At 41.8% G+C, this 13,208-nt stretch overlaps 1 protein-coding gene across 2 annotated transcripts in view; it reads right to left on the bottom strand.

Moving 5' to 3' along the window:
* The window catches only part of LOC109380957 (1-phosphatidylinositol 4,5-bisphosphate phosphodiesterase epsilon-1), a 186,942-nt gene that overhangs the window by 22,684 nt on the left and 151,050 nt on the right, over positions 1 to 13,208 (bottom strand). For both annotated transcript variants that reach the window (XM_019639094.1, XM_019639093.1), the window contains 4 exons: positions 12,847 to 12,964; positions 8,654 to 8,785; positions 7,323 to 7,613; positions 1,680 to 1,843 (listed from right to left, as the gene is read on the bottom strand). In XM_019639094.1, coding sequence (XP_019494639.1) covers positions 1,680 to 1,843; positions 7,323 to 7,613; positions 8,654 to 8,785; positions 12,847 to 12,964 — 705 coding nt within the window. The remainder of the gene's footprint in view (positions 1 to 1,679; positions 1,844 to 7,322; positions 7,614 to 8,653; positions 8,786 to 12,846; positions 12,965 to 13,208) is intronic.

The raw sequence follows: 13,208 nt of genomic DNA, 5'->3' as shown, positions 1-13,208 counted from the left end.
ACCTTATCGCTTGCCTCCACAAAGAAACACAAGGAACCCTCTGGAATGGATGAGGTACATGATTAACAAAGCTACTAAAAAAATGATTGTAGTCATGTAATCATATGACTGGAATCATGGGGAAAGCTATTTTTGTCAACAGCATTCTCCTAACTCTCACTTTTTCACTGTCAAAATGTTCAAGTATCTTCAAAAACCAAGCGGTTAAGATGACATTAAGTTTCTCAAGAGGCCAAAGGCGAGGAGGCCCTATGCAATGTAACCACCAATTTGTTACAAATATTCTGTTCAAAATGTTTTAGGGGTATATTTTATAATTTCAAACTCATTTTCTTGAATAGTTTAGTTTTGGAGCAAGTCACAGGGAACGTTGTTAAAAATTAATTCATTGCATTCTGTGAATAGATGAAACTCTACTTGAGTCCAGCTAAAATGGTGAAATAGAAGAGGGGTTACTGCCCTAGTCTTAGGGAGAGAGAAAAGCAGTTGGGTGGTAGGCAAATCTGTGAGTGGGGTTCACCCAGGGGTTTCAGGTGTCACAAGCAGAGGCTGCTTGGCGTTTTTCCTTTGGAAGGAAATGGACGAGTTCTAACAATGGACAGAAGAGATTACTTCATCCTCTTTCCTATCACCCTCCACTAAGAGGGAGCAAACAAATGGGGAAATAAAGTTGAGTGATGAGCTATCAGCTGCTGTTGTTCAGGGCAGCCTGTGGAGTTTTGACATTTAGTGGATTAGGCAATAAAAGGAATAAGGAAAGGCCCATGAATGATAAAGTTTCAACTGTAAGGGGGGAAGAAAGATATTTAATCGTATTAGTATATTGATGACTGTTTGATCTTATAAGAACTTGTTCGAGTTTCAGATGACCTGCTCTAATGAGGAGCTCAACTTGTACTGGAGGCACTCAGGGTGATGATGATGAGGGCCCTGGGAGAGAGCATTACCACTTTCAGTAGGCAGGTGAAGAGGGAGCTCATAACTCCACCTGCTGGGCACTGGCTGATACAGTGCCTGGTGACCGCAAACCTAAACCATAGCCCTGATTTTAAGAGATAAATCCTTTTGGGAACTAAATCTGCACGGAAAAAAAAACCTTGTGACATGAGAACTCTGTCATGCCTTGAATTCAAAAGCAGCTCATGGGCCGGCCGAGTGGCGCGTTGGTTAAGAGCTGTCTTGGGACACCAGCTCTGAGCAGCAGGGCCTCGGTTTGGATCCCACATGAGGGCCAGTGACACTGCGCTCTGCAGCTAAGATGGTGAACAACAGCTCAACCTGGAGCTGGGCTGCCATGAGGCGACAGCGTAGGCTGCAGTGAAGCTGAAGTGGGCTGCCATAAGCTACGTGTGTGGCTGGTAGACAGTGTGAGCGGCCAGCAGCCAGTGTGAGCTGCCAAGAGCCGCCATGAGCAGCCGTTCAGAGGCCGGCAACTGATCTGCCTCACCCGGGAAGAGCGCAATGATAATACCAACATGGGCCAGTGAAGCAACATCCTCCACAACCAGACTGAAGAACAAAAAGGACAGCAACTTGTCTGTTCTCCTTCCCCAGATTCCCCAGCACTGTTCCCCTCCCCCAATACCCCAATAAAATCTTTAAAAAAAAGCAAAAAAAGCAGCTCGTGTTCAGGAAGGCTTCGGCACCTTGCTATCTGGCGACAACAGGGCCACACTTACGGTTAAAGAATAGACGGCAGGCTCCATGTTGTCTAGGTCCCTTTCCAAGGGAGAAAACTTCTGATACATGGGGCAGTTCTTGTCCCACAGCACTGGGGGTTTCAGCACATAACCACAGCCGCCGTTGGCCTCAAACATGGCAGCATTTAAATGTAAAGGGAGGTCTGCAAAACAAAGTCAGTATTGCTTGGTACGGTGTCTAGTGTCACTTCATAGATTTCAAGTTGAAAGGAACTTCGTATCGGTTTTCCCTAAGCTTAAGCATGAGGAAGAGATGGCTGTCCATTCATTCCACAGACCGACTGAGTGGCTACTATGTGCCAGGTTGCGTTAGACATCAGAAACACAGCATAGTACAAGACACAAAATTCCTGTCTACACAGAGCTCTGTCTAAACTCAGTGTTCTCACTCCAACCCAGGTTTTGCCACTTAAAAACTCCTTTTGCAAATAAAAATTTACAACATCCATCCCAAAACAAAGAAAGCCAACCAACCAAAACACACACAACACACACACACACACACACACACACACACACACACCCTTTGAAATACCTCATTTTACACTGAGTATTAGAAAGAAATCGTAATGGAATTTTCTTATTCCCAAACACCGAACCATGCAGATAATTGTATGACCATTTCTTGCTTTTTCAAATATAAGATAAAATCTTAATAATCCAAGAAAACTGGGAGGATAGCCAGAAAAACATATCTTTCCTTGAAATCTCAATTTCAACCCATAAATTACAATACTTACCTCTTTTTTAAAATAGTAAATATGAAAAAAAAATTATCACATGTGATTCACATCATGTTCACAATCCCCTCAAGTATAAACTCTGGGAACCCTCACAAAGGCTTCCAGTTTTTTGTGGCCAGATGGGACTTGGCACAGTTCTTTCATGAACAACTGGATTCCTGCACTGTTTTGGGCTCTTACACACTCAGATACTCATCTGATGGCGCAAGTCTGTATGAAGTTGCCCAAATGAGCGAAAAGTTAATGAGACACACCTGATAAATATTCCCTCTGATAGATTCCTTCCATGTGCTGAGTGAACTTTGCTACATGGACCAACATCAAAGAGAAGTGTGGTAAGCACCACGGAGTAATAAGGAGTTGGCCTCCACTTGTCTCGTGTGTAACATTTTTCCACGTATATGAGGTTGGCTGGGATCATGTGCAGGAATTCTTTGGGTAAGATGCCTTAGATATATGTAAGCTCCTTGGGCTCCAGCCTCCTTATTTATGAAACTAGTGCTATGGGCCCCATCTTTCAGGCCCCTTCCAGTCCCAATGTGACTGATTCGCTGAGGCCCACTGTTGCCTGTAGTAAGAGAAAATTCTCTTCCCAGGCCACTCTGTGACAGAGAAACAGACATGGGCTAGGGTGGCTAAGAGAGTGAAGCCAACTAGCTCACACAGAGTTGGTGAATGTGAAGTGGATATATATTACTAAAAATGTATAGCAGTTCTCACTTAACTGTGCTCTTACTACGTACCATGGGTTATTTATGTACCAATAGCCCATGTGGTAGTCTCATTTCTTTAGATGAAGAAACTGAGATACAAGAAGTAAAAGAACTCAAGGTACACAGTTAGTAAGTGATGGATGCTAGGGTTCGAACCCAGACACCCTGACCTACAGTTTCCAATCTTAACTCCTAAGCCATATAATGTACCTCTCATAAAGGGCTGTCATAAAGATAAATGAGATAATGTGTGAAAGTCCCTCGCCCAGCATGTGGTGTACAGAAGGTCTCCAATAAACAGTAGCTATTAAATTATGATTATGATGTCAACACCCATTTGGATTTGAAGGCTGATTTCATTAGCTCTGAGTCTATTTTTGTAGCTTTCCAAAATTTGAAGGCACTTTTTCTTAACTACAATCTCATTTGGTGATCCAATATGTAAAACAGATCCAAGTGAAGCTGCTCAGTTTGGAATAAAGGTGGGACCTCAAATCTAGCCCTCCTGCTGTGCCCTAGGGGTGGTCCCAGAACTGCATCTGGGGCTACAGTTTTAAACCCCGTTTTAACTAAGTGAAAGGGTGTGCATGAATCTGTGTAACCTGATCACTCCTCTCAGTCAATGCATGTGCTGGCAGACCAGGCTTATATTACCTTTATGGTCTCCTATTTATTTAAAAAACCTGTATTAAGTAGACACCTTCCCTAATAATTATCCCTATATTTGGGGGCCGGAAAAGTCATCATAAAGAGTTTAACAATCGTTCAAGAAAGCATAATAAATACAAGCTTTCTTTTGACTGGGGCTGCCTGTCCACATACTTGTAGGTACTGGGACATGAGGCAGAATTGCTCTGTCCCAGATGGAAAGAACGTTGAGGAACTGTTGCCAGCAATAACCAGGGTTTCATACCAGGCTCAAGTCGGTTTCTAAACTTAAGAGTTGGTTTCATCGAGAGTAGACCTGGGCTATTCCTGGTTCCAGATTGCTGCAGACTTTCTTGTAGTTGATGGAGCCGTTAGAAATCCTGGGAAGGGATGACTCTAAGTCCATGGACACCCCTTTGGGGCATCCAGGGTCCCCTGAAATTCAGGAAGTGGGAAGGCAAGGTGATCATGGAACGTATTTGGAGGCTAGAGGGACACTGGGAGGGGGTTTTCTGTTATTTGGCTGGGATGTTTCATGGAAAATGAAGCACTCCCTAAGATTTCTTTGCAAAATTAAAAAAATAAGGGCCGGCCGAGTGGCGCGATGGTTAAGAACTCGCTTGGGATGCCAGAGGGCCCCGGTTCGGATCCCACATATGAGGGCCAGTGACACTGCCCTCCACAGCTAAGATGCTGAACGACAGCTCAACCTGGAGCTGGGCTGCCGTGAGTCGCCGGCGACGGCGTAGGCTGCACTCCCTGTGGCAGTGGGTTGCCATGGGCTAACGTATGTAGCCAGCAGCCAGCGTGAGCGGCCAGCAGCCACAGTGAGCGGCCGTCCAGAAGCCGGCGACTGATCTGCCTCGCCAGAGAAGAGCACAATGATGGTGCCAACTTGGGCCAGTGAAGCAACATCCTCCACAACTAGATTGAAGAACAAAACGACAGCAACTTGTCTGTTCCCCTTCCCCCAATTCCCCAGCACTGTTCCCATCCCCTCAATTCCCCAATTAAAAAAAAAATCTTTAAAAAAAATTAAAAAATTAAAAAAAATAAAAGTTTGATTACAAAAGAAGCTTAAATCTTAAAAAAATAAAAATAAAAAAATAAAAAAATAATGATTCCAGTGTGGACTCTTATCTGTCTATTTCAGCAGTTCTCAACCTGTGGGTCACAACCCCTTTGGGGGTCGAACAACCCTTTCACAGGGGTCGCCTAAGACCATCGGAAAACAAAAAGATATTTACATTATGATTCATAACAGTAGCAAAATTACAGTTATAGAGTAGCAACGAAAATAATTTTATGGTTGGGGGTCACCACAATATGAGGAACTGTATTAAGGGGTAGCGGCATTAGGAAGGTTGAGAACCGCTGGTCTATTTGGACTTGCAGTCCATATCAAAGTACCTAGAAGAGATCTGGACCAAAAATCAAGAACCACAGGTACAGGTTACAGTGAGGGTGATGAGGACAACTGCTTCAGCTCAGCGCAGAGTGCATTTATTGAGCATCTACTGTGTGCAATGTATTGACCAGGCTCTACCCCACAGTTTGCAGAAATGAAGACCATTTATGCAGATGAACAAGTGGAAGCTACATGTAGCTTGCGCTTGGTCCACATGGGGAGATGTTTAATCATTGCCTGCTGCATTGACTTGAGAGAGGTTTTATGGCAGCGCTCTTCCCTGGGTTAGAAGATTGTGTGGAGAAGCTTGAGGGTGAACCATCAACATCTGCCTCCGCTGAGTGGGGCAGCTCGGACATGCACTCCGGCTTGATTTGGGAGAGAGGCAAAGCCTTTGGGGGTGAGTGAAGGTCAAGCTGCAGCCTCCGTGTGTGCTTCTGGATGGCAGGGTGGCCCAGAGGAGGGCGGTTCCCATGCCCCCTTCACCTGTGGCTCCTTTTACCATCCATGGAGCCAGTGTGTCTGCACCAGCCTTGGCACTTCAGGAGTAAGGGCACATCCAAAACCAAACGCATTTCCACTTCCTTGAGAAAATCATTTTTCTAGTTATTTCAGTTTACTTAAAATATTTCAGTATCATAATAACAAAGGGCGCCAGTGGACATAAGGCTACAGACAGGGCCAGAGATGTGAGCCCACAAGCCTCTTGGGACAGATTGAAAAGAAATTTTTACAGCTTTGAAAATATTTCAGTATTATTTCCACTTGTGAGTCCAAAACATACTGTTTTTATAACTTATCAAAAACACTTAATGATGGTTAACATTTGTGGAATGCTTTCAATGTGCCAGGCACTATGCTAAGTATGGTACTTCACCTGCATTATCTTATTTAATTTCAATTGAAAGAAGCAAGTATTACAAGGGAAAAGAAAAATACATCTGCAGGGTCAGGGACAAATGGGCACTGTTATGCCAGTGCCAGGTGGCTAGCTGGTCCCGGAGCTAAAGGTGTGGTTTGACCTTGGCTGAGACAGGGCTATGCTGTGGTTGATGGGTCAGTACAGTTAGTTAGGATTTGATTCAGTTCACTAGAGAGGAATGAGAAGGCTGCCTGAGTGTTCAAAGCAAAGACTGGTTTTTGAATGAGCTTCGAGGAAACATTCCTCATCTGCTCTTTTTTTAACTTCTGCAGCTCCTTTCCTGCCCCCATAACCAAGTGGAAACAAAATACTTCATCTTCTAAATTCTCGCAGTCCTTGAATTTATTATTATAAATGATTCTGTGACCTTGAGCATATTAATTTCTCTCTGCCTTGGTTTGCTTGTCTGAGGACTGGAGATGATAAAGGTACCCACCACTTAGGGCTGTTGCAAAGATTAAAGGAGATAATAGAGATCAAGAATGTAGCACAGTGCCTGGTGCACAATGAGTGGATAATATATGGTACCTTTTATTCTGGACTTTTAGGCTTCATCAGTTATCCCTGTTATGAGAGTCTTGACGACAGTGGAGAAACACAAACACTACTTTCTCTGTTCATGTCATTCACATACTTGTTTTCTTGGTGTCAGCTACTCTTGGAGCAATGACCATTATTCTCCATTTTGATCTCAAAGGGATGAGAAGAAGCTAAAATAATTTTAACTTGCAATGTGTTTGAAGTGACAACTACTTTTTGACTGCAAAGGAGAATAGCTTAGCAAGACAGCTTACTAAAAGATCTTTAAAGATCTTGCTTAAAGACCTTACCAAAAGATCTTTAAAAAAAAATTGGACACAGCCGTAAACAGTGTCTTGTTTAAAGACACACGAGAGCAATCTTAGGTTTAAAAAGTGCTTAAAAGAGAGGGTAGGAACAGGAGGCTATTAGGGGCCACTTCAACATTCTTTTCTATCACCTTAACTCTGAAACATCAAGGGCACAATTCAATATCAAATTCACTTGTTTTCTGTCATCTGTATTTTTACTCTTACATATGGTATGCCCCAGTCTAGAATCTTGCCCCTTTAAAAAAAAAATGTTATTTGTGGAACTACATTTACTGAAATATAAGATGCAAAGGAGAAAGGTGAGGAGGCACCCTTGTGGGTGCAGTAGGCCCATTACCATCTGTCTGGTAGTTGAGTGCCACGAGCTGTATCCCGTGCAGCCAGAACATGAGGGGGTTGGGGTTGGATGAGTCGATGCGAGTGGCAGCTGGGTAAGTCCTCAGCAGCTGACAGGCGGTGTGTTGGATCAGTTTCTGAGAATACCTGCGACACAGACGTTTGGCGGCATTTTCATTCAGTGATGAGATATGGTAACATTTGGGAGTTCTAATGATAGCGCTCAGGGACGTGGTTGGGCTGAGGGGGGAAGAAGATTCCTCCCAGGCCTGTCGCATTCCTTCAAAGGAACCTAAACCCCCCCAAAAGATTAGCCTCAGGTTAGTGCAAAAAACTTTCAGTATTTTAGAAAGATAAACCTGAACAACATCCTAGTAAACAATTATAACCACATAGCACATCGGAATAGATCTTGAGTGTGACTTGCGCGTTAGCCTACCACCTTGAAACAAAATGAGAGCGACTGAGTTTTAAAATGAGTGTAGAAACACCCGTTTAAATTAAAAGCCTGACAGTCCTTTGCCTCAGAACCTCATCTGTCCTCATGTGTACAAATACACAACATATGTACCAGGGTGTTCAGGCTAGCATTGCTTTTTTATAGCAAAAAAAAAAAAAAGAAAAGAAAAGAAACAAAGAAAGCAACAACAACAAAGAAAACCCAGGGAGCAACCCAAATGTTCTACCAGGGAGGAAATAGTTACATAAATGAGAGTATACCTATGCAATGGAATACCACAGAGGCATTAGTGAGAATAAAGTAGACACATGTTCAGAAAGCTATGTGAAAAGTTATAGCAATATAAAAGTTATACAAGTATGTTCAGTTATACCCCATTTGGATCCTCTTAAAAAGGATCTTATTTTTCTTGAACAAAACACCATAAACTTAACAGTGGTTACCTCTGGGGAGTAGAGCTGGGCCATTGAGAGTGGAAAGGAATTTTAATAATACCCTGTATTGTTTGAGTTTTTAACTATGAGAATTTATTACTTTTATCATAAAAAGTAATTAGAAATAAAATGGATATATCTTCTGGAGTTATAATGGTGAAGAGAGCAGTTCCAAGAACCACTAGAATGTTCCAAGGTGGTTCCAATTTCTTTCTTTTGAGGCAAACACTGTTAGAACATCTTCAGCGAAATACTGTGTTTTAGGAAGTTAAAAATGTAAATTCATAATTTAAAAATACTGATACCACACTTGGAGAATATAAACATTCATGAAAATAAAAAAATTGAAAAAGTCCAAGGGAAGTGCTTAGACAGTAAAATATCAGAAACATCCAGCATGCAGAGTCAAGCTAAGATATTGTAAGAAGGTGACTTTACTTTTTCCAGATGTTTTGTTAAATGATCCTGTCTCCCCAGGGCTCATTCTGCCCGGATTGTTGCCAAAAATGGACTTCCTGCTTTTCCTCTCTTTTCCTCTGCTAGAGCCAGATGCATTTAGAGTTGACAGGCCTGTTCCCATAAAATGAAAATAAATAAGCCAAAAACTACAAGCAAGGGAACTCAACATTTTCCATCCCCGTTAATGTTTATTTTGAAGTCCTACTAGTCCCTTGTAACCCAGTACAGAAGACCTACTAGCATTTTTAGCACTGTTAATAATAGTGCTGTAGGCAATTATAGCAAAGCTTTTATCTCTGTAGGCAAACGTGACAAGAACTGAATGATTATTACACAATGACCACAAAAATCACCCCCCCGCCCAACTTCATTGTGCAACAGAAAGATTTTGAAAAATTGCATGAAAAGAAAGTGCTCCTGTCAGTTATGTAATTATCAGGATCTAATGACCCAATTTGGAGAGATGAAAGAGTGGCTAAGAGCCTTGAGTTTTAGCATCATATCGTCTAGGTTCAATTCCTGCCAGTATGAACTTTGACTTAACGTCTGCTTTCTCTGTTCTTCTGTTTCCTTATCTACACAATGGGCATAATAATAAGAGCTGACAGGGTTGGTCCGAGGATTAAATGGGAAATATGTGATGGTGATAATGATGTTCACGGCTCTCTTTCTCACTCCTGGTCTAACCACTTCCTGGATCCTTCCTGCCTGGCACAGTGCCTGGTGCACGGCAGCAACTTAATAGATATTTGCTGAATGAGGAAATGAACGCATACCATGCAGATCCAGATCCAGGGCAGGGAGAGTGACTTAAAGGCACCAAGGAGGCCAGAGGTGCCTCCAAACTATTTCCACCGTCTGCAATTGTACCATTAAAGAGTAATTCCTTCAGCTGAAGCAGCATTCAGGAGGTCCTCTCTGAGATGAAAATACACTTTCCAAGAACATCATCAGAGAAGACAGGATAGAGTAGTGTTTAATAACAGTGTCGACTTAGGTGTTTAAACCCAGTTCCTAGTGATGCGGCCCCACACAAGTTATTTAACCTCTCTGCACCATTCCTTCCTCATCTGCGAAAGGGCCGTGGTTAGGATTAAAGGAGATCATGTACATATACATCCTTAGTTGAGTGTGTTGTTCAGAGAAAGCACTCAATTCATAGCAGCTGTGGGACTTCTAAATGTCCCCCCCGCTGATGTATCTGTAACTGCAAAGATGCACAAACTTGGACTCGTGAGTTCCCATGCTTCATTTGAAAATTTTGTGTGAATTTTGCCCGCTACGCGATGATGCAACTGAGTTTTCTCCCAGGTAAAACTGATGAGGGGCCAGAATGAGGTACTGTGTTCATTTGGGGGCTTTTGCACATATCCTGGCCCATGATGACAGCCCCCAGGGTTATGTGGGCCCTTCTGTGAAGAGCCTGGTTGTTCTCTTGGGGTGGGGTGAGGAAGCAAGAACAAGGGCTGGGTGATCAAGAAAGGGGAGGGATCTGGAGAGGCCAGAGAAGTAACTGAAGGAGCAACAAAGGACCTTTATCAGCCCTGCTGGCCCATTTACCAATAATAATGGCAACAATCACCATTTCCAGCGAGCCAGCTATTTTGCAGACAGTGTGCTAATCACAGTGTATACCTTAGTGCTAATTTTTACAGCAACCCTACAATTTCAGGCTGTTATGTCTCCTTCACAGATAAGGAATCTGAAGTGCAGGGAAGTCATATAACTGTCCTAGTCAAGGTCACCGAGGAGTCGGGTCCTGCCACTGAAGCGGGTTGTGATCTCGGGAAGTTACTTTACTTCTGGGGAAGGTCGTAGCACATAATCGTCACTCACCGCTCTAAAGATTTTTTTTTTTTTTTGCATATAGCTCCTTGGAAGGGACTTGGGATGGTGAAGGGTGAGATGCATTGAAATGGATAATGTAGCAAAATTAAAATCACTAGTGTAGCAAAATGAATTATTTTATGGTATTTTTCCTCATGAGCATCAGAAGAAATCATAATCACAATAAATATTTAGAAGGTATTATAACAATGATTCTGGCAACACAATCTAGTTATTTTGAGAAAGGAAATAAATTTGGGGAAAGAAAAATGTATGAAACTTCAATTAGTAAAAAGAAATTAAAATATAATATACCGATAAAGTATGTATGCTATATAAATACTTCTGAAAATACAGCATACTTAGGAATTTAAAAATAAGCCAAACAGTCCCATGCTTAGCCTGTGCCTCAAGTCGGAAGCTGCACTAAATGACCTTTGATTCTTCCACAATTCTCTACTGGGACAGGAACTTTATCTTTCACAGCAACTTCAAATATCTCTGGGAATTTGTGATCTTTATTTAATAATCAGTGCTTGAGAAGAAAAGACGAAGCCCGCAGAATGGTTTGGATGTAGTGTCAGCTGAATTTATAAAGCAAAAGAGATGTAGTGAATGTGACTCTTAAATGAAGTGGCCCTCAAACTGGTTCCCGTGATAAAGGACATGCAGGCCACAAAGCTCTTTGACAGGACAAGGACTTTATCTCATTGTAAGAACAATTTCACCAGCAGCAAATATGATCATATTGTACTTATGTGACAGAAAGTCATGAGCTGTGAAACTGAACCTAAATGGCTAGATTTCTGCATTTCTTTAAAATGCTTGTCACGTATTCATTCATGTCCTCCTCAATAGAATTTGCTAGCGGATAAGCAGTAGCAGCTGCTAAAAATTCCGAACAGTTTATGGGAGAAAGCTTAACATTGAGAAAGTTCCATCTATGATTTGTTTCCCCTCTCTGGCGTGTTAAAAGACCACTATTACCTAATTTTTAAATAGCCAAGTACCTCTGTGTCCCATTTTCAGGGCAGAGCGTGAGAACTGGTGCTTAGGATAAATCTCTGGAAGCCAGGCTCTGTGTTCAGACCCTTCTGAGAACAATGAGGGTTGGCATTTTAACTCCCTCTCCAGGCCAAGTTTATGTACTCCGTTTACTAACATTTAGACAATCCCCCAATTCCGGCTGTTTTTCTGTCCTCAGGCATCTTGCGCAAGGGAATCCGTTTTCTTAGTATAAGGAGATGCATTTTTCTGACTTCCATATATTTATGAACTTTCTTGCTTGCCCTCCACCTCCCTACTGCCCCATTTGTGGGACACAGAATTGGGTGAGCTCACTGCTGGCAACCCCTAACAAGACAGGCAGTGTAGTGCAGTGGAGATGGACCAGCTTCACGATCATAGTTCTACCTTTTATTAACTGAAATGCATATTTTTTTGGGGGGGAAGTGGTTTATCAGCATAAGTTCACTGTACTTCTAGAAATGGCCAGTTGAGAAAACCTTTTCTCCCACTGAAACCGCCTCCTTGGTCTTTGTGGTATGGGTGGAGTCTCGCTACCCAGCTCAGGGATGGGACATGGGACAGGTCCTAGACTGTCAGAGCACTGCATGACTTTGGTCACAGTGATTGGTTCAGGAAAGGACCCAATGAAAAGTTCTGGAAGAGACTCTTACACTGGACTGATTGTGGAAACATGTAGTGCCAGCCTGCTGCAGCTGCCTTGCAATCACAAAGGGAACAGGGACAACGCAGTGGACGCAGAGGGAGGAATGGGGAGTGAGAAAGACCTGGATCAAGCTGTACCTGAAGCTGTATCCCTTTATTTTTCAATACATGAGCCAATAAATTTCCTCTTTGCTTAAGTCAATTTCTGCCACTTTCCAACAAAAGAGTCTTAACTGATACACTCTGAAACCTCGGGCCAATTACTTCATCTCTCTCAGACTTTATTTAAAAATAGGGATACATCCACTACCTCATAGAATTATTATGAAGTCAATAAGAGGATGTATGTAAAATATTTACACAAATCTTAGTACTTAAATGCTTAATAAATTTTAGCTATTATATTTTATGAATATAATTATCATTATTATTAATTATTACAAAAAGACATACTATGATCTGGAAAAGAAACATTGTATGGTATTTTCCTCATGAACATCAAAGCAAATATAATAATAAATAAATAAATAAATAAATAATTAGGAGGAATTATAGCTGATTTTGGCAATACAATTTAGTTATTTTGAGAGTATTCACAATGTACAATGAAATAAATAGCATATTTTTAACTTTTCGTATCTTTAAATGTTGTAGACGATATTGCCTACTCTTACCTGGAAATTTTACTGCTTGGCAGTAGATGACAAGGTCAGAAAGCTCTGGTGCAATCTGTCTGCTTTCCTTTTTATTCTGAGGAAGATAAAATTCTTCTCCCAGTTCCATGTCATAAACCTATCAAGGAAAACAAATGATACCAGTTGACATGGAAGGTATATGCCACCCAAAGCTCTTTATCTGTTCCTTTCTCACGTCACCAGTGTGTTTCGTCTTGCTCTATATTTATCCCTATGTCCTAACATCTTTGCTAGAGTAAAAGCTTTCTGAGAGTAAGAGATAAATCATGGGGCATAGTCCAGTGTCGTAAATGTGGAACAGTCAATGAACATTTGTTGAATAAATAGATAATTGAGTATGT

The sequence above is a fragment of the Hipposideros armiger genome, unplaced genomic scaffold, assembly GCF_001890085.2.
Source record: "Hipposideros armiger isolate ML-2016 unplaced genomic scaffold, ASM189008v1 scaffold_42, whole genome shotgun sequence".
Classification (NCBI taxonomy): domain Eukaryota; kingdom Metazoa; phylum Chordata; class Mammalia; order Chiroptera; family Hipposideridae; genus Hipposideros; species Hipposideros armiger.
The sequence above is the reverse complement of the archived record's forward strand: the minus strand, read 5'-3'. Positions and strand labels throughout refer to the sequence as shown.